Raw genomic sequence first — 19,489 nt, 5'->3', positions numbered from 1 at the left:
ATATGCGTTATCGACTAGTGCTGCTAGACAGATGAACGGATGCTGGGATGAAGGAAGACTATGGGTGAATTCCATCATCGGTTATACCATTGGTTTATGCAGATCTCGGATAAAGGATAAATATTGGATGAATTGTTTTCCCTCTCGGATGAATTTACGATTTACTACTTCGCTTAAGATTGCCCAATAACGACGACTCTCCTTCATCTTCCCTACCAAACGTCTATATTTGGACTTGATCATACATCCCAGGTCATGTGTTATCTTTTGAAACGCGCAACGTTATCAGAAAGTAAATGACTTTTTAATCTGAATTTATCCTTCCTAATCATCCTTCGTTATCGGATATCATCCCTACCATACGAGTATCTAGCGCTTGACACCTTCGCCTAGCTCACGCAATGTCGGTCCCCGCAATCTGTTCATCAACGTAAAAATACGTATAATAAATCTCTTCCCTTTCCATGAAGACATGCCCTCCTGTGCATTCACATAGTAGAAAGAATCATGACCATCACAACTGAAATGTCACTTCAGCACCACCAACACCACCACCCTATCGAAAGTGAGCGGAGTAGAAAAGACGATGACAAGCTGGAACATCTTGGGTAGGTCATCTCTGCTCAAGGAGCTCAGACCATCCGCTGAATCTGCTTCTGACTGGTACAGTTATCATGCTGAACTCAAACGAACTTTCACCTCATGGGAGACATTTGGTGTAGCTTTTTCTATCATGGGTGTCGTCCCATCTATAGCCAGTACCATATTCTACAACCTTGTACGTCTAGCTTCTAGACGCTTGTGTTTGTGTTGACGTACCCAATCCAGCCTTACGGTGGACCAGTAGGAATGATCTGGGGCTGGCTGATCAGTGCTATCTTGATTCTGTTCGTCGGTTTATCCATGGTATGTCTGACTCTGTGATATACTTTGATTATCCAGCTGATAATGACATAGGGAGAGCTCGCAAGCTCAATGCCTACTTCAGGTGGACTGTACTTCTGGACACATAGACTTAGCCCTCCACGAGTGAGTTCTCGTCATACCCTTAACTATCAGCGCTTCTGACACATAACCAAGTACCGAAACTTCCTCGCCTGGATGGTAGGATGTAAGTGCTTCCTTCTGATATACGATTCTATACGAGAAAAAAATCTTACCAATCACCCTCATCATAGACAACTCGTTCCTTGGCAACGTCGCAGCCGTCTCTTCACTCGGATGGGCATGTTCCGGCATCGTTTTCGCCGCAGCGTCAATCAACAACGAAAACTTCATCTCCACAGCTGGCCAACAATTTGGATTGTACATCGGTATTCTCATAGTCTGCGGACTGATCTGTGCATACGGCACAAATATATTTGCTCGTCTCCAAACTCCAAGTGTAATCCTCAACGTCCTCCTTTCCCTCGTCACCATCATCGGTTTACCAATCGCTCGTCGACATGAACTCAACACCGCTGCGTTCACATTCGGCGGATTCGTCAATTTGACTAGCTGGCCGAACGGGTTCGCGTTCCTTCTTTCGTTCTTGGCTCCTGTGTGGACCATTTGTAGTTTCGATTGTGCGGTGTCAATCAGTGAAGAAGCTACCAACGCTTCAGTAGCGGTACCGTGAGTGTGATAATTTACGACATTTGGCTGATGAAAATACAGGCAAGCTATCGTCGGCGCAATCGGTAGTGCTGGTGTCTTGGGAACTGTAATCTTGATCATTCTTGCTCTAACAATGGGGTATGTTCCTTCAGAAATGGACAGCTCCGGGCATCGCTGACTGAATGATTTAGTCTCGACGTAGCAGCGGTCAACGATGATGCTCTTGGACAGCCACTTGCTTATATCTATTTGCAGGCATTTGGACAGAAAGGATCTTTGGCCGTATGGTCTTTCATGTGAGCGATATACCCTTATATCTATACTATTGATCGGCTAATATCGTTCATACATATAGGTGTATTGCTCGTATGTTTCATTCGGCTACTGGGCTTGGAGTGCGAGCTGACCTCTATCCTAGAGTTATCCATGACGGCCTCGCTCATCCTGCCTTCCTCGCGACAAGCATTCGCCTTTGCCAGAGACGGAGCACTACCCTTCTCCCGATACTTCCACCACGTTGATACTTTCAGTGGAACGCCTGTGAGAGCTGTCTGGCTGGTCGTAGGGTGCGCAATACCTCTGGGCGCTTTATGTTTCGCGGACCCCGTCAATTATTCTGCTATCAAGTGAGTCAACGGCTCTACGGGCATTGACATTTCGCTCCTACACCTATATGCTCTATACCCCTCACCGATATGTAGACTGACGATGATCATGAATCAGCGCCATATTCTCCTTGGCAATCATGGGACCTTGTGAGTCTTCTAGAAAACCCTCACTTAGGCAATTTGCTTTTTCGCTAACAACGAATGTGCAGACGTCGCTTATGGTATCCCAATCGGGGCTAAGCTTTTATGGGGCCAGGGTAACTTTGTGGTACGTGTGACACGCTCGTCGAACAACCAATTGGAAATGACATAACTCAAGGAATATCATACTGACGAGGAGGAATCCCTTCAGCCCGGTCCTTGGCATCTTGGTCGTTGGAGCAGAATGTGCGGTATCATTGCCGTCACATGGATGACATTCGCAATCGTTCTTTTCAGCTTGTGAGTCATCTGCGCTTATACGTCGGACAATCACTGATAAGACTTTCAGCCCCGCCGATACCGATCCCGATGCAAGTACCTTCAATTATGCTTGTTTAGTGGCTGGAGCAGTATGGATTTTTGCGACTGTGTACTGGTTCTTGCCTAGGATCGGTGGGAAGACATTTTTCCAGTGCGTTAAACATCCACAGTGTAAGATAGCTATATACGGGAGCTTACCCTTCTTCACAGAGGTCCACAAACGACCGAAGGTGGTATGAGCATCGAACAGGATACTTTGTCCCCTCCTGAAATCGAAGACCCCTCGAGTAAAAAGAATGGCGGTGCGCCTGAATTCCACGGTGGATCCCACATATCTCCTGTCCCTTCTAACCAACTGTAGCCAACTATCTCAAATCCGGAACCTTTGTTGTCGAAGCAACAGAACACCCGTAGTAGTCTCAAATGTATATTTAAGAACTGCACATGCATCTCGGTATCTGATCGTTACACTGCTGCTGCCATGCATCGATCTCGACTACAGTATAGCATGATACAAACATATACTAGGAGACAGTACGAACTGGCACTACGTCACTGACTTCCTCGAGCAGCTTGCATCATAAACGCCATCAGGGCAGACTGGACAACCGTATTAGGGTCTGATCCGCTAGCTAGCATAGGATCCTGGCCAGGTTCCCTTCCAGAATTGAAAGGCAACTGCCACTCAGTATTCAATGCAGGCGTTTCTTCATACGGAACACTAACGCCGGTTGTCATTTCGGCTCCCAGAGCATTCGTAGAGTCAAAGTCGAAGTTATTCAAGGGATCCCATGATGAACCATGGTTTGAAGCAGCATTGGTACTCGTGTTTAGGCTGTTCCAATATATTTGCGGCAATTGGAACAGCGCAGAGGGACTAGATGAGATCCCCATTGTACCACCAAGGACAGTGCTGGTGGGGTTGAATCCAGATACGGCGGTGGCGGTTTCCGAAAGGATTTGCAATTGATCATCCCTGTTTGACTCGTCCTCGCTGATGGATAAATTACGGCGGATGGATCGAAGGCCATCGGGGGTAGTCGGCGTTGGTATCGCTTCTGGTTGAAGAGGGAGATCGGAATGACCTGAGTCCCTTCTGCCTGTTTGGGCCGTCACCGATGAGTGTTGTTCGTGCGCGGAGAGGGGACCGGATGGTGTAGTGGCCATTTTGAGTCCTCCCTTGATCACTGGTTGATATATCTATCAGTTTAATGACTGTGCAGCTACGTCTCAACAACACCGGAAGGATAACATAGCCCACTCACACCCCTCGAAGAACAGCCGATGCGAAGATGCCGCAGGCCACGAGCTGGAGAAATCTCTCAGCCATTTACAACATTGAGCGAAATTAGTCTTCGCCAGATTGGCAGACTGGATGTCCGAGTTGGTCGTCTCGAATGCTTCAACGGAGTCGAGGTCGTCAGCTTGCATACTTCATACAAGAGATGGCATTCGACTTCCTGACTAACCTTCAAACAAAGCTGTCAGACTCAACATGTGTAGTACATCAGAACTAGCCACCTTGAGCAACTGGTATTTATCCAAACACGATAGTATCTCAATGTTCGCTTGAGCAGCTTCCGAACATATTTGACGTGCCAAATGGGAGTGCGAGTAGGTATTTGAAGCCGCTGTGGCGACCAAAGGTGAAAGAGAGAGATCGTTGCCGTGTTTGGTCCGTTTGATGAATCGTGAATGTAGTAAAATACAGCTTGTATGATACCACTACATGATATGTAATAGGGGATTCATTTGTCAGTCTGCTAACAATAGAAAAAAGGCTAGTAGACTCACAGCTATACCTACTGCGTGATGAGGCAAGGGCGCTAGATTTGAATTGGTGTCCACGTTCAAGTTACTTGGTAAGGCTTCTCTCCACCTGGACAAGCGATCAGAAATAACGTTCACATCCACTATCGGCGTCCGCTCAAAAAATTCTCTGTCCCAATCATTGAGTGGCGCAGGACAGGAAGTGTCCAGGTCCAAGATATCTTCGACGATCATTCCCAATCTACAGGTCCAGGCAAAACAGCTCATCACATACCCCTTCCGAGGGATGATGTGGGTATCTCGGTGGATGTAACCTGTAGCGGATAGATTTGGAGGAGGCCAAGTTTCGTATTCTTCCAGTTCTTCGATACTCGGTAAAGGTGTTGTCGTCTTTCGGTATGTCAACAGGAACGGACGGCCGGTCTCCTCGGATAACGTTTTATCGAGAACGTAAGTGTTCCAGTACACCCTCGACCGGATCTCCAACTCTATCGCATCCATGCTGCTGGGATGACCCGTAGGTGTCTCACCGCTGATCCCTCCGATTCCTCCTCTGGCAGCTGCATTCGTGTACATTGGAACGAGATTCAAACCCATGTTCAAAGCCATGGAACATGCTCGTCCGGCATACATCGAAGCGCTCTGCTTGTCCCCACAGCCAGTTTGACGTAGACTTAGCAAAAGTAAAGATTGGATCAGATCGGTTCGATGATCGTTGTGGCATTCACGTAAGCTCGTTTCCGCCATAAGGAATAATCGATCAGCGGGGAAGGAGCCTGATCCTTCATCGTCATTCGCTTCAGCGGGGGAAGTGGTATTAGAACCTGGCCGAGTGACACAAGATGCGATTGCTAGCATCGAAAGGAGGAGAGGAGCGGAGGTGGTGCGTGGATTGAAGGTGGGTTTATATATCATTGGCCAAACGTTCTATCATCGTGGGCCGATCAGCTGTGGACATGGCTTATCCTTATAACTTACATGCACATGGGTAAAGTATAAAGGTAATAGTTGGTCGATGAGACTGCTGGGCACACCACCAAAGGGCACCTTTTGTAGCCTGTGACGAGGGACAAAAGGTGCTTTAGATGGTCCAGGAGCCATTGGGTCTCTTCGACGTAAGAGAACATCCTGGTCCGTTCCAGGCGTCTCGGATTGTAATCGTTGTCTCCGACGTGAGTGTTCAGGGCCAGATGACAACGTGGGTGGTGAAGAAGGGTTTTGTCTCTTTCTGGATCCTGGTTGAGGACCTCTGGGTTAATACCCCTCAGTAGGCTGACAAGCGGGATCAACAATACGAACTTACCTCTTCCGGATGGGAGCTTCGAAAGTGCATGTCAGACCGTTATCTATGCAGCCTTGACAAGATTGTTTATCACTACTCTCGGTGACGGCAGCACCTGAAGCAGCTTCACATTTCGTTCGTCGACTATGTGCACTCTGGTCAGTCCTGTACTGAAAGCGTGTGTTTACGGGTCGAGCATACCTCTTGCAGTTCTGTCCAGATGAGCAATGACACAAGTCAGCGTCATTCCAGTGTACGACTTGGGTTCATCTCTAGATCCCTCATTTCAAGGATGATCGATCATCAAAGCTTGTCATGAATGCAGGTGATCTTCTTCAAGATCTCTGAAAGCAACATTACATTCCCAAAAAGACCCGCCAATCCGTTGAAGCGATCAATTACAGACTTACATCACAAGCCCTGGTGACCCTTTTCTGACTCCCAGAGGTTGAAGTGTCTAGCATTGTGCGTATAATTTGTTCGCTCTGATCTTGACAAGTTTTTGTTGCTGAGATTCGCGGGGTAAAGATAGACAGATAATATGTCAACAAAGAATGTTCAGGCTAAAAGGAAATTCGTTATCAGCTGACTCTTGTTCTAGATATGTTCCGATGTAACCGGGAGTTTATCCAGAACCAGTAATTCACCCAGGTTTACCCGGTAAATGATATGGGCGCTTGTGATGACGGCTCGCTTGGATATCTCGGCTGTTGTATGGTTCGATGACTACTCGTAAGTACTGACATACATCCTCGTTGCCTAGATAAGATAATTCACAATGCAGAAAGTCATACCCACAAGCTGATCACATCGTCTCCCAGACACAGACTTGACTATTGCTTTCATTCACCAGCACGCAACATGGCTATCAAGCAAGAGATCGAGGTGCCAGCATTCGGCAAGACTAGCGTCCCGACTGGTCTTTTCATGTGAGTTTCTCTCAGACTTACACTTGCTTCTCACTTCTCAAAGATCCCTCTGAGCTGACTGTTCGCAGAAACAACCAATGGGTCGAATCATCCGACTCCAATTCGTTCTCCACAATCAACCCTGCGACTGGACAGCAATTCTTGAACTTTGCCCATGCAACGAAAGTTGACGTTGACACCGCAGTGACAGCAGCTAGGAAAGCTTTCAAGACCACTTGGGGGATGAACGTTGCTTCTACCGAACGAGCTGCCCGTGAGCTGGTCCCTCTGTCTCCTCATTCAAGTCCTCAATCATATGCTGATATAGTATTGTGTTCGAATCCAGTCCTCTTCAAACTGGCGGATCTGATGGAAAAGGACGCAGAGAAGATTGCAGCTCTGGAGTCTCTCAATTCAGGAAAAGGGATTAGGATTGCTCGGTGTGTATCTTGGATCGATATTCATCTTCTCATGCTATTCGAACATAGACTTGAAGCGCTTCTTACTGACTGTTGATGTAGCGATGCAGATGTCGCAGATTCTGTTGCCTGTCTCAGGTACTATGCTGGGCTGGCAGACAAACTCCACGGTCAAACAATCAACCATTTTGGAAAAGAAAAGTTTGTCTACACACTCCATCAACCAATTGGTGTCTGTGGTCAAATGTACGTTTTCATTCGCATTTAGGGTTCACGACATACGAGAGCTTATGTTCCCCAGTATCCCATGGAACTACCCACTCTTGATGTGGGCGTGGAAAGTTGCACCAGCCGTAGCCGCAGGATGTTGTGTCATCATCAAACCGTCAGAACTCACCCCTCTTACCGCTCTCTACCTGTGTGATTTGGTTGTAGAAGCTGGGTTCCCAGCGGGAGTCATCAATGTCCTTCCGGGTCTTGGAGCGACTACAGGAGATGCTATCTCAAGACATATGGATATTGACAAGGTGCGGGATCATCTTCTTCATACCAGAGATCTTTAACTGATAAGCTCAATGCAATAGGTCGCTTTCACAGGATCAGTACCCACCGGCCGAAAAATTGCCATCGCTGCTGCGGAATCGAACTTGAAAAAGGTCACGTTAGAATTAGGTGGTAAATCACCAATGCTAGTCTTTGATTCTGCGGATATCGAAGAGGCTGCTGCGTGGGTAGCCATGGGTATCTGGTTCAACTCCGGACAGGACTGTTGTGCTAGTAGTCGAGTAAGTGAAATGATCACTCGGAGTGAAGGATTGATATTGACGATAGTACTGTTATTCCCTAGGTATACGTACAAGAAGCGATATACGAGAAATTCTTGACGGCTCTCAAGGCTAAAGCGGAGGCTTGTGCTATCGGGAATGTACGTCATCGACGTTTGCTGCTTATGTCGTCCGCTTACTGTGCTTATCTTCCAGCCCGCCGACGAGGCCACTTCATTCGGTCCTCTGGTAAGTCGCAATTGGTGTTCGCCTCTCCAAGGTTACATACTAACCGTCCCGCGCCTCCAGATCTCCGAAGGTCAGCGTGATAAAGTCTTAGCCTACATCGAGTCTGGACGCCAAGCGGGTGCTCGAGTTGTAACGGGAGGACAGAAATGGCCTCAATCCGGCGGAGGGTACTGGGTTGAACCGACTATCCTTGCCGATGTCAACGCTGATATGAAAGCCGTCAAAGAAGAGGTACGCCACTATTTGTCACCATCAACACTAAGTGAAGAGGAAGAATGATACGCTGACTGTCCTGATTTTGACCTTGCCCGTGACAGATATTTGGTCCAGTTATCGTCGCTGCGAGCTTCAAGACCGAAGAAGAGGCACTTGAACTTGCAAACAACACAGAATATGGACTGGCTGCTGCTGTTTTCACCAATGACGCTAGGCAAGCTACAAGAGTCACTGCCGCTCTTGACGCTGGGACTGTCTGGTGTAATCAGTATGCACTGTTGCACGCTGGGGTACCATTTGGCGGGTTCAAACAGAGTGGGATTGGGAGAGAATTGGGAACGTATGGTCTCGACGCCTACACTCAGGTGAGTGATTGTTAATCATAGTTTTCTTAGCATGCTAAATGGTGAGTGATGGGTGTCTTCTATGCGATACAGGTTAAAGCTGTGCATCAGAATCTAAGTCAAACGATGTGAGTCTACTTGTATCCTATGTTGCGGCTGATGCTGACAGACATCCATAGGGAATGGCCTATATAAAAAGTATGGTGATGGCCATTGAGCGATCTGACGCTACAATATGAGTACGCGTTTGGTAAATCTTTCATGTATTCTATGTATGATTATGGCCATGATGTTAAGGGTCAATACGTACGGCGTCATTTCAGTGGTATAGAGCAATGAAATTATGTCAAAGCCCAGAGCCGCATCGATCATGTTTCAAGGCCAGCGGTTCCTCTTACTCATGGTACGTTCCACGAGACAAATAGCAAGATGTCATCGGGGACCGCTGGGAGGTATCCCAAAATCGCAAGCGAGGCTGAATCACTCTCACTAATCGTCATCAAAGAGCTCCATCCCTGATTGGGGGCTTCGTAGGACCTGATGTTTCCAGAGGTGCACGTCTTGTGAGAGGTACTAACTGATACAATATTATCTCTCGTCTAGACCGCAGTGTGCTCAGACTTGCTACAGCTGGTTACGGTGATTGGATCAGCTGGTTTGTGCACCGCACAAGTCGACTCCTCTCAACTACCATAAATTAGGCTCCAGTACAGAATCCAATTGGCGCAGTCAGGCATCAAAAATTCGCCGCTGGTCCCATTTTATTGAACGCCGCAATCCTCACGGGCGCGCGCAACTTGCATTTTTCCCGCATCGGACAAGGTCGTCTGCTGCCTACGCCCTTTGGCCGTAGCGAGAGCTCTAGTACCTTGATTTCATTCGGTCGGCCGCAAAACAGAGCCAAGAAGAAGAAAGAAATTCCGTGCAATGCATTAGATCTGTTTCCAGCTTCGCAGTGCTGTGGAAGTCGAAACCGACACGTGGATACTCTGACTACGGTATACTGACTTGCATCGACTGCGCCCGAAGTTGGACTAGCTTGCTCACTACCGAAAGGATGTAGGCCTTTTTCTCCAAAATCTCTCCAAAATCGTGTATATATAAGCTCAATAAGAAAGACTATCCGTGAGTAACTAACCTCACACACATTCGGATCATCACATCATGCCCTCTTTCCGCCAGTTGACTCAGGCGGCTTCTTTAGCAACTATCGCCGTCCGAGCGACCAACTCTTCATCCTCTCTTGATGAACTCTGTACCACCGCCAATGTCCAAGCGGCTCTTCCTCCCAATGGGACCTTTCTCGGTATTGAGATCTACCCCGACTCAGTGACTGCGGCCGTCACCACCGCGTCTAGCGCAGGTTCTGGGGGTGGGATGATGGCCAAGCGAGACGGTCCCACAAACTCGACTTCCTCGGCCACTTCCTCCAGCTCGACTTCCACCTCCACCTCCTCATCCTCCACTTCTTACTGCAACGTTACTCTCTCTTATACTCACGCCGGTTCGAGCGACACTGTCAATTTGGTCTACGCTTTCCCTGCCCCCGATGACTACAAAAGCCGATTCTACGTTGGCGGTGGTGGTGGTTACTCACTCAACTCGGACGCTACGGGTGGTCTCGATTATGGTGCGGCCTCCGGTGTCACTGATGGTGGCTACGACGCCTTCAATTACAGCTACGATGAGAAGGCTCTACTTGCCAACGGTACTGTAGACTGGCAAGCCGCTCACATGTTCGGGTATCAAGCTTTGGGCGAGATGACCAAGATTGGCAAATACATCACACCCAACTTCTACGGCGTCGACAACTCTACCAAGGTCTACACTTACTATTCAGGCTGTTCCGATGGTGGTCGAGAAGGTATGAGTCAGGTCCAACGATACGGTTCAGAGTACGATGGTGTCATCGCTGGAGCTCCAGCTTTCCGTTTCGCCCAACAGCAAGTCCTGCACGTTTACCCTGCCGCGGTCGAGCAAGTCCAAAACTACTTTCCAGCCCCCTGTGCCATCGCCAAGATTGTCAACGCCACCATCGAGGCTTGTGACTCGCTTGACGGTCGATCTGACGGTGTAGTTTCTCGAACCGACCTCTGCCAGCTCAACTTCAACCTGAGTAGCGTCATTGGCCAGTCGTACTATTGTGCGGCAGAAAGCAGCTCTTCTCTCGGTTTCGGTTTCAGCAAGCGAGCCCAGGGAAGCTCATCCAGCACCACTCCGGAACAGAACGGCACGATCACCGCCGAGGACGTCGCTGTGGCTCAAGCCGTCTACGATGGTCTCTTCAATTCCGCCGGCGAACAAGCTTATCTCTCCTGGCAAATCACCGCTGACATCTCCGATGCCGATACCACCTACAACAATGAGACCGAATCTTGGGAGCTCAGCATCCCCTCCACTGGCGGTCTTTATGTTCGAAAATTTGTTGAGCTCCTGGATCTCGATAACCTTGATAATCTCGATGGTGTCACCTACGACACTTTGGTCGAATGGATGCAGACCGGCTTCGAGCGATTCTACGATACTCTGCAGACCACTTACCCCGATCTTACCGAGTTCCAGTCCAATGGCGGCAAGCTCATTCACTACCACGGTGAATCTGATCCGTCGATCCCTGCTGGATCATCCGTTCACTATTGGCAGTCTGTCAGGGAATGGATGTACCCCGGTGTGGACACCACCGAGGCTGAGGAGCAAATGAAGGAGTGGTATCAGTTCTACCTCGTTCCAGGAGCTGCTCACTGCGGTGCCAACTCTCTGCAACCTGGACCCTACCCTTCCGGGTCAAGCTTGATGAGCCAGATTATCAACTGGATCGAAAACGGTGAGGCTCCTGCCGGTCTCAACGCAACCGTCTCTTCCGGTGACTACTCGGGAGAGACCCAAGAGCTTTGTATGTTCCCTACTCGACCCCTCTGGTCTTCCAACTCCACCTTTGATTGTGTCACCGACGACGAAGGAAATGCAACTTGGGACCACTCCTTCACCGCTTTCAAACAGGCCGTTTACTAGTTTCGTAGGCAATCGCCAAAGATAGCCCACCTCAAAAAGGGTCCTGTTCAAACGGTTTAGTGAGTCTACCGCAGGACCCGTCGCAGCCAGCAAAGTCGTTCTTGATATGATAATCAGTCAGTAGTATCCAATGTTATAATGTAGCGTAGCTGGAGTCGATCAAACCGAAAAGAAATGAATGATGCATCTTATCTGTTCAGAGTCAAGCAAGTCATAAGCGTAGGCAAATCGAAGCAATCCCGTGACTGCATTCAAGCGTTCGGGTGCTTACACGGCATTGGAATGGATAGGTTGAATACATCTACACACACTCGTGCCACGAGTCGCCCGACCCGAGAGGTATGTCGAGTTGACGTACCCCATGGGTATATTGATGAAAAAGACGACTCCCAACGGTTCAAAGTATTGTAAGCACATGTACATTCATCACGATATAAGCTGATCCTTCCCTTGAGCAACGGCATATTCGTTCTAAGCTGTTCCTAGCTACCTGCAGAGGTCAAGGGAGGTACACAGCACGAGGCGTAGCTCCTCGTCAATACGACTCGATACGTGGTGCACTAGCACATGCGGTATCCGAGCTGATCTAATGAGACGCTATCGTCCCAGACAATCTCCCCTTCGGCTGTCGATACAGAACCGCAAACACAATTGTCCACACGACGGTCCATCCAAGCATGAAATACCACGAGGCGCGGATATTCCGTATATCGAAGTATGACTGTGGATAGACCGTTAATAGACCAGATTGAATGGATAGAGCTACCGTTGAACCTATCTGGAACGAGGTCTGCAATATCGCACCCGCTACTCCAAATTCATGAGGATCGACTGACATCATTGCACAGACGCTAATTGGTCGATGAGCATGTGTCTTAGGTCCGAGAACTTCATCACTCACTTGCAACTATTCATCACGATTTGCATCGCGGGTGAACCAATGATGGACGCTGGGAACGTGAATTTCCAATAGTCTGAACCGACTCTCGCCCCGCCAAGAATAAAAAGCACGTATGCTACAATGGAGACGATGAAACCGCCGATGACTGCGAAGCGAGGTTTAGTGGATATAGCGGGGTATTTGCTAGGTAACAAATCAGCAATGAATCGACTCATTGACCTAACTCACATCAGCACCAAACTCATACTAAATGCGGTAATTCCCTGTGGCAACAGCCTTATACCCGCGATGATCGGAAGATCATCATGCACTTGCATATACGTTTCCGCCTGAGCGACGAATTCTGCAGCCCACCATCCGTAAACCAGTAACGCAAGAAGCGACCACAATAGGAAATTTGGATTGTGCCAGGTGCGCGAGGGGATAAGAGCGAAACCATCTTGAAGCCGTCTTTCCCATAGGAAGAACGACGGGTATAGTAGGAAAGAGATGATGAGTGGGACGTAGAACGAGGGTCTGCTGAATCCACGGGATGCGCCGAGTGTCAAGCCGACGATCAAGAGTAAGGAAGCGGAGAGAATGCTGGTGCAGATGGTCAGGCGATTTCGTCAGACTCCCACTGTACAACTCACAGGAAGACACCAAGCAGATCCATCCGCTTTAACTTGGAATGAGAAGCGGCATTCTCACCTCTTGCCTTGGGTATGAGAAAGAAGGATAAGGTTGCTGCTGGCAGGCTGTGTAACTGATCAGTCGACGTACCAATACAGACGAGTCCACTCACATGAGAGCCGCTGCAATTCTAAAGTACCAACGCCAACCTACCAGCTGCCCAGTACCAGGGATCTGCAAAAGAGCTCCTCCGATGACCACACCAGATGAATTGGCTATAGACCCAGTGATACCATACACCGTGAAAGCGAATGAAAGCTCTTCTTTGGTGAAGATGGACGTAATTAGACGGTAACACGATGGAACCAGACAAGCACCGCAGAGCCCGCTTATTGCTCTGAACACGAAGAACGCGATTGGATTGGTCAAGAACGAGATGATGATGCTTGCGATGCCCAATCCGATGAAGCCGAAAGTAAACACTAATTTGGGTGAATATAGATCTGATACTCTTCCCCAAAATAGCAAGAACGACGCGAATGTCACCCCGTAGCTGGTCTATGGAAATTTGAGCGATGATGCTTGATGGCAGGAACAGAACTTACAATGATCCATGTCTCTTCCGCCGTGCTAATGCCTAAATCCTCCGCAGTGGAACTGACCATGACGAAGAAGACGGAGAAACCGACGACTGGGGAAGCAAACACTTTGGTCACTGTCGCTGCTACCGCCAAGTGCGTTTGAACTTACCATCCATGAACAACCCCATTGAGAACACCGCTAGCAGAGCGTATTTTCTCCCTTTTGACAAGGTATGTGCCAGATCATGTTGTATTGCTTCTGATGCTTGGCCTTGGACCTTGCTATCATGTTCGCCCGGCAATGATAGCCCTGAGAGCTCTCCCATCGCGACTGAGGAAGCGATACTAAAGCGATGGATATTTTGCGAGTCGCTGCCTCTTCATTGTTAGGACAGGCATTCATATTCGAAGACAAAATTGCGATCAACGATCTGGACACCGATGGATGCTATGGGAAATCTGCAAAAGTCTTTCGTACCACTGCTCTGGCCGTTATCATCAGTAACATCATAAGAAATCATCCCTCCACAACAAAATTGCCAATAACGAGAAGGAACCTCCACCATAACAACGATCCACCTCCACATCCTCCACCCTGGTGGTAACAGTTTATCAGCAGTAGATGATGGGGTAATAAGGAGTCACAGGATGGAGTATCCTTCTTATGCACGTATGGAATTGCAATGGACTGAGATCATGATTCACTGTTGTTATCAGAGCAACAATCTCCCTGACATCCAAGTTATCACGTGCAGTGCTGGGTCCATCTCCAATCACTCGATCAAGAACATGTGTCGCACACCAACATATACACACACACGCACACACCACCTCACACATTCATGACACACAGTCAAACAATTCACGTATTGTGTGTGTTTTCTTTCCCAAGGGAAGTCAAAGGGATTCTTTAGCACTCTCTCACGGAAGGTGGACGGATAGCCAGATGAAAGGAGAGATCTCACAGTCGGATTATGCTTCAAGAGATAGGGAGCGATGATTGAGTGCTCACCCGATCAATTGAGCCCCGTGGAATCATGAATCTTTCTCAAGTATACTCTTTGTCAAATTCATCTAAAATAACGTGTTCTACTTGAATTCTCACCAACCCACACCCAGCGCACCGTAGTAGCGATGGCCACCACGCAATCATACGACGACTCGTCACCTTACATCTCATATGTCGGAGACTGGGATCTGCAACAGGATTGTGAGTTGTAGATCACTGGTGTCACGTCCAGCTAACGAAAGGTCATAGCCGACCCATTCCTTGGTCGATACAAAAACTCCACTTTCCACTCAACGACCAACAATGGAGATACAGCTGTGATCGTGTTTGTGGGGACGGATATACAGGTGTATGGAGCTAAGAGGCCTAAGTGAGTTTATCTGTCTTCTTTCCCGATCATCAATTACTAATCATACTTTATCGTAGCCACGGCTTCCTATCAGGCCTAATAGATGGTGGCGAGAAGCAATATGTGAATGGAACAGCGAGGGATCCAGAACTGTACCAACAAATCCTGTTCGAAGCTCATGGATTGGAGAACAAGACGCATACGGTGATAATGACAAATGAGCCATTCTACGATACTGGTGTGGGTGGTATATGTGAGTGGTAGCTGGATCACTGAGATCGCCTCGTTTCGTTTTACTCGTGATCGCCCCCAACCACTATTACTAGTAACATCCACTGACGCTGGATGCAATTCAACACAGGGCTGGATATCGACTTCTTCTCGGTCAACGGTACACCCATAGCCTCCGAGTCCAGTTCGAACTCGGGACAGACCACAGAGCCATCAGGAAACTCAATAGCATATACTGGAACAGCGACTTTCCAGACCGTTCCTCCATCCGGTGTAGAACCATATTCCGTCGCCGGTAGTCCCACCATGGTACAACTGGCGGTCAGCGTTGCTCCTTCCTTACTGTGAGTATGGTTCACCTTGTTACAATGAGTAATCAAGCTTAGATTTTGTCCATCGACAGAGACAATCAAAGACCAATAATGGACAAAATCGCAAATTCATCTCCAACTTCCCTATCAACGAATTTTCATCTTTCTCTCTCGCTAGGAATGCTGTTCGCTCATACGATATTGAATCGATTCGGAAGGGAATGATACTGACTCGGAGGACATCATGATCAGTCTTCTTACCTTTTTGTACTTACATGGTATTCTGATGTATTTGTTCTTTGTCCAATTGACTGGTCAGGCCGGTTAGCCTCGGGGTCCCACTCTACCACAGTCTGATCCTATACCCATGCAGACGGTGATCACATTGTTTAGTGAATTGTCCTATACCATCTGGATTCATACAATCAAGGGTCTGACTGAGGTTGGGCGGATCACCGAGAAGATGATGTCACTGACTTCTCACCCTCACTCAGAAGGAGTCGGTCGTCGACCTCTGACCTGTGTCGACCATTCTTACGAAGATCGCACCCTCTAGAATCCTTTGTGTTGCGAATACTAGAGTATATGATGTCATCGAGCGTTCTTGGAACCAATATTCATTCTCATCATCATGGAGTAATTTTCAATGGTATAAGTAGTGTAATGCTTTACCTAAACTTCATCCAGTATACTTACTTCTTAGTCAACCCTTAAGGATTTGAACCCTAAAACGGTCACAACATCACCATGCTCTCCACTGTCGTCGATAGCATCAGCGTATTTGCCTTCCAGTCCAAATTCCTATGGAAAGACTACAAACGCACGCGACAACGGGAAGCCGAAGAACGAGCCACATCGAAATTCTACGAGGAACAACGAAAGAAGAACGGTGACGTGCAACTGTCTTTGAAAGAAATCGAAACCATCGTGGACGACTCGAGATACCTTGCAGAAGACTGGAAACAAAGATATGCCATCTCTGAGGAGAATAGACGTCACTATTTCAACGATGGAAATCAACTACCTATCGTTCTCTTCCCTCCGAAGGCGGGGACAGTCGAGGTCACCGCGAGGATCACTCAGACCGGCGAAGGAAGTCACATGTCAGCTCATATTCACCCACTCAGCGATCTAAATGTGGAAGATTCAGAATATCAAAGAGCGAAGAGCTGTATCATTTCTGAACTGGACACCAAGATGAGCCATTTGAACAAGTCGTCTTCGTACTATGACTGGATTTCAGGCCCAGAGCGCACGCTAGGTTATAACATGAGCAAGATGACGGATAATTGGGCGGTAAGATACCCAGAGATCACGTTCATCACTCATACACCATCCGGTGATCTGTATAAACCTGCGACCGCGAGACGCACAACCTTCCAACGAGAGCAAGTGGACATAGAGAGTCCCTGTCATCAGAGTTCGCGAGCGCATCTACCATTTATGAGAAAGCATAAAGAGGGATCTTCGGTAAGGCTGTAAAGTCGTACATTGTGATATTTGGATGGATATTCCTACCGTATTTTACCCTGCTTAGATGACCTGATACACATGTAAGGTCTGACTTGATATGAACCCTTTGACTGATGCAGCGAAGTGTATAGATCGTCAGACCTTTTCAGTTGTGAATGCCAAAAGGGTCACGTTCCTTTCGTGGTCAATCCATATTCGTTGTGGATACAAAGGTAGTATCTGTCTCACCCCTCTCTGCGATTCATCCTCATTTTATGACATCAGTGTAGGAATCACAGAGTGAGACATAGAGATATAAAGAGATAGTTCTTCTGCATTGCAACACAGACCTTTCCAAGCTTTGGTGCCGCCAACACCAACTCTCGTGGCAATAAACTCTTCTCATTTTGTCGTTTGCGCCACACATTGTAGTATAACATCATGTCCTACCTATTCACCAGCACCTGCACCATCTCCGCGGCTCTGCGATCTTTCGTTGACAGTTATCTATCCACACGTCAATCCAGCTCTGAAAACCAAGGTAGCACATCTTCCGGTCTAATGCCGACCTACGCCCCATCTGAAAGAGGAACCATCGAGATCACCGGTCATGCCTCACCCAAGGTGGTGGGATTCCTACCAAATACTTTACTCATATCCACCCACTTAACAAAGCCGACGAGAACGATCCTCATTATATACCAGCGAAAGAAGGGGTTGAGTCTGATCTAGGATGGACGGTGGATGATTTGATCAGAATTAGGAATACCAAGATCAATCAAAACACGCCCACGAATGATCTGATGACGAGAAGTATGGGTTCTTTCGCCAATTCATGGGCTAGGAATTACCCCGGTATTTCGTTTGTCACCAACACACCCAATGACAAGATTGTGAGGGAGGTTTCTACTGGAATACACGAGGAAGGTCTGGTATGCCTTCTAGACGAGGCGGGAGAAGATGGCCGTGATTCCGATAGAATTTAGTGGTAGAGGGGATCACCGACTGGATATGCAGGGAATCCAGTCAACCTGATTTGAACATGTAATGATATTACTTTATATACCAAACAATCATGTCAACACCATACTTCACTGCATATCGGCGTACATCCTCGCTTCCATGTCTGGATGAGCGACTCTCGTCATGCTCTTGTGCCACCCCTCGAGCTGTGTCAATCAGGGTATTGACTTGCTGTCTGCCTGTTCATACTACGCTCGAAGGAAGGTCTTCCATCTCTCTTGTCTCATTTTTCATCTCCATTGTATCTTACCTGCCCCAGTGGGGTGGGGGGGTCCGCAGCACTCCCCGTTTACAAAGGATGGACCAAGTATGACGTCCCTCTGGTGAGCCTAAAGCCTTGCTGAGCCTCAATGTTCGTCTGTGAGCGACGAACAGCTTCACCATAGCGATATGCTTTTGCTCGTACGCCAACGATTTCCGTATGGCCTTTGCACTTTCCTCTCCAAACTCCATCACTTCTACACCCCCATTTCGAGTCATAAACCCAAAATCACAAGATGGATCCGGACCACAATTCAGAACAAAGCACGATTGGTAAGTCTGTTGACCTTCGGGAGTCGGAGTCCACTGAAGAAAATCCCCATCCTGATTCGTTAGCTGCAGCCACTGTCATTTCTACAAGAGGCAGGCCACAAGACCGACCCAGACCCCAGAAAGGGTTTATCAAAGACGCATTACCCCCTTCCGAACATGGCACTATCAAGCTACATACCGAAGCGATGCATTGGCCAAGAAACAACAGAAGGCTATTCAAAGCCACACGGTACGAACTCGATGGTGTGGACCAGTCTGCTGCGTCAGATAGCGCTATACAAAGAGCCTGCTCAGACCTCGACTCGAAAGTCAGTACATACACCGGACTTGCCCATGACGGATTGGCATTCACCAATAATAATTTCGACTTGGCTAAACAATACTTCCACGGAACTATCCAATCTGCCGTACAAAGTGTCAAAGAGCAATTCCCTACAGTCAGTATAGAATCGACATTCACTACTCGTGTAATCGATGATCGTGAGCACGCCCGGGTTGCACGGAGATCGACAGCTGCTCGAAGTCGGCCGCCTAGACGAGCTTCGAGAAGTTTCACTGAAGCCACACCACTGGGAATTGCAGGTCAAGTTTTCATCGAGTCACTAGACCCTAGGTCCACCCACACCATCCACTACATGCGTTCACAAAGGGGTTTGAACCTTCTCAATCGGGACGCATCCAGCCAACAAGGTCACGACAGTGGTAGCTATCACGAGCCGGAGTCCGAGGATTCCCTTCGAGATCTTCGGGTGATTCGGCCAATAAGATCTTCCCGAGGATTGAGAGATATATTTCTCATGATGACTGCTCTGAGCTCAGACGATGAGCAGACTGATGAGGTCCATATGACCTGACA

General features: G+C 48.1%; 9 protein-coding genes across 9 annotated transcripts; 7 read left to right on the top strand and 2 right to left on the bottom strand.

Annotated features, from left to right (window-relative positions):
* Positions 1-525: 525 nt before the first annotated feature.
* L199_006516 (uncharacterized protein) lies at positions 526-3,027 on the top strand (the record flags this gene model as incomplete). The annotated part of the gene is made up of 15 exons (XM_064892215.1): positions 526-608; positions 670-778; positions 829-906; positions 958-1,029; positions 1,081-1,111; positions 1,179-1,614; positions 1,657-1,734; positions 1,788-1,892; positions 1,952-1,962; positions 2,015-2,222; positions 2,320-2,351; positions 2,414-2,472; positions 2,557-2,645; positions 2,695-2,817; positions 2,877-3,027. The coding sequence occupies 15 exons, from the start codon at positions 526-528 to the stop codon at positions 3,025-3,027; spliced, it is 1,665 nt and encodes a 554-aa protein (XP_064748287.1).
* A 191-nt stretch (positions 3,028-3,218) lies between these two features.
* Positions 3,219-6,182, bottom strand: L199_006515 (uncharacterized protein; the record flags this gene model as incomplete). The annotated part of the gene is made up of 8 exons (XM_064892214.1): positions 3,219-3,853; positions 3,932-4,066; positions 4,136-4,391; positions 4,461-4,968; positions 5,011-5,363; positions 5,415-5,685; positions 5,740-5,930; positions 6,129-6,182. 8 exons carry the CDS (start codon positions 6,180-6,182, stop codon positions 3,219-3,221), a joined length of 2,403 nt encoding a protein of 800 aa, XP_064748286.1.
* A 397-nt stretch (positions 6,183-6,579) lies between these two features.
* Positions 6,580-8,750, top strand: L199_006514 (uncharacterized protein; the record flags this gene model as incomplete). Its single annotated transcript, XM_064892213.1, has 11 exons — positions 6,580-6,647; positions 6,716-6,900; positions 6,973-7,066; positions 7,148-7,291; positions 7,347-7,572; positions 7,630-7,830; positions 7,893-7,970; positions 8,026-8,058; positions 8,119-8,289; positions 8,376-8,639; positions 8,712-8,750. 11 exons carry the CDS (start codon positions 6,580-6,582, stop codon positions 8,748-8,750), a joined length of 1,503 nt encoding a protein of 500 aa, XP_064748285.1.
* A 1,032-nt stretch (positions 8,751-9,782) lies between these two features.
* L199_006513 (uncharacterized protein) lies at positions 9,783-11,630 on the top strand (the record flags this gene model as incomplete). Its single annotated transcript, XM_064892212.1, has 1 exon — positions 9,783-11,630. One exon carries the CDS (start codon positions 9,783-9,785, stop codon positions 11,628-11,630), a length of 1,848 nt encoding a protein of 615 aa, XP_064748284.1.
* A 586-nt stretch (positions 11,631-12,216) lies between these two features.
* On the bottom strand, positions 12,217-14,050 carry L199_006512 (uncharacterized protein; the record flags this gene model as incomplete). Its single annotated transcript, XM_064892211.1, has 7 exons — positions 12,217-12,481; positions 12,532-12,714; positions 12,760-13,113; positions 13,164-13,268; positions 13,316-13,701; positions 13,749-13,834; positions 13,894-14,050. 7 exons carry the CDS (start codon positions 14,048-14,050, stop codon positions 12,217-12,219), a joined length of 1,536 nt encoding a protein of 511 aa, XP_064748283.1.
* Positions 14,051-14,858: 808 nt separating this feature from the next.
* L199_006511 (uncharacterized protein) lies at positions 14,859-15,849 on the top strand (the record flags this gene model as incomplete). Its single annotated transcript, XM_064892210.1, has 5 exons — positions 14,859-14,934; positions 14,983-15,103; positions 15,160-15,335; positions 15,444-15,657; positions 15,717-15,849. The coding sequence occupies 5 exons, from the start codon at positions 14,859-14,861 to the stop codon at positions 15,847-15,849; spliced, it is 720 nt and encodes a 239-aa protein (XP_064748282.1).
* Positions 15,850-16,371: 522 nt separating this feature from the next.
* L199_006510 (uncharacterized protein) lies at positions 16,372-17,106 on the top strand (the record flags this gene model as incomplete). Its single annotated transcript, XM_064892209.1, has 1 exon — positions 16,372-17,106. One exon carries the CDS (start codon positions 16,372-16,374, stop codon positions 17,104-17,106), a length of 735 nt encoding a protein of 244 aa, XP_064748281.1.
* Positions 17,107-17,517: 411 nt separating this feature from the next.
* Positions 17,518-18,062, top strand: L199_006509 (uncharacterized protein; the record flags this gene model as incomplete). Its single annotated transcript, XM_064892208.1, has 2 exons — positions 17,518-17,617; positions 17,701-18,062. The coding sequence occupies 2 exons, from the start codon at positions 17,518-17,520 to the stop codon at positions 18,060-18,062; spliced, it is 462 nt and encodes a 153-aa protein (XP_064748280.1).
* Positions 18,063-18,596: 534 nt separating this feature from the next.
* L199_006508 (uncharacterized protein) lies at positions 18,597-19,487 on the top strand (the record flags this gene model as incomplete). Its single annotated transcript, XM_064892207.1, has 1 exon — positions 18,597-19,487. The coding sequence occupies one exon, from the start codon at positions 18,597-18,599 to the stop codon at positions 19,485-19,487; it is 891 nt and encodes a 296-aa protein (XP_064748279.1).
* Between the last annotated feature and the right edge of the window lie 2 nt (positions 19,488-19,489).

The sequence above is a fragment of the Kwoniella botswanensis genome, chromosome 1 (genome assembly GCF_036426115.1).
Source record: "Kwoniella botswanensis chromosome 1, complete sequence".
Lineage (NCBI taxonomy): Eukaryota > Fungi > Basidiomycota > Tremellomycetes > Tremellales > Cryptococcaceae > Kwoniella > Kwoniella botswanensis.
The sequence above is the reverse complement of the archived record's forward strand: the minus strand, read 5'-3'. Positions and strand labels throughout refer to the sequence as shown.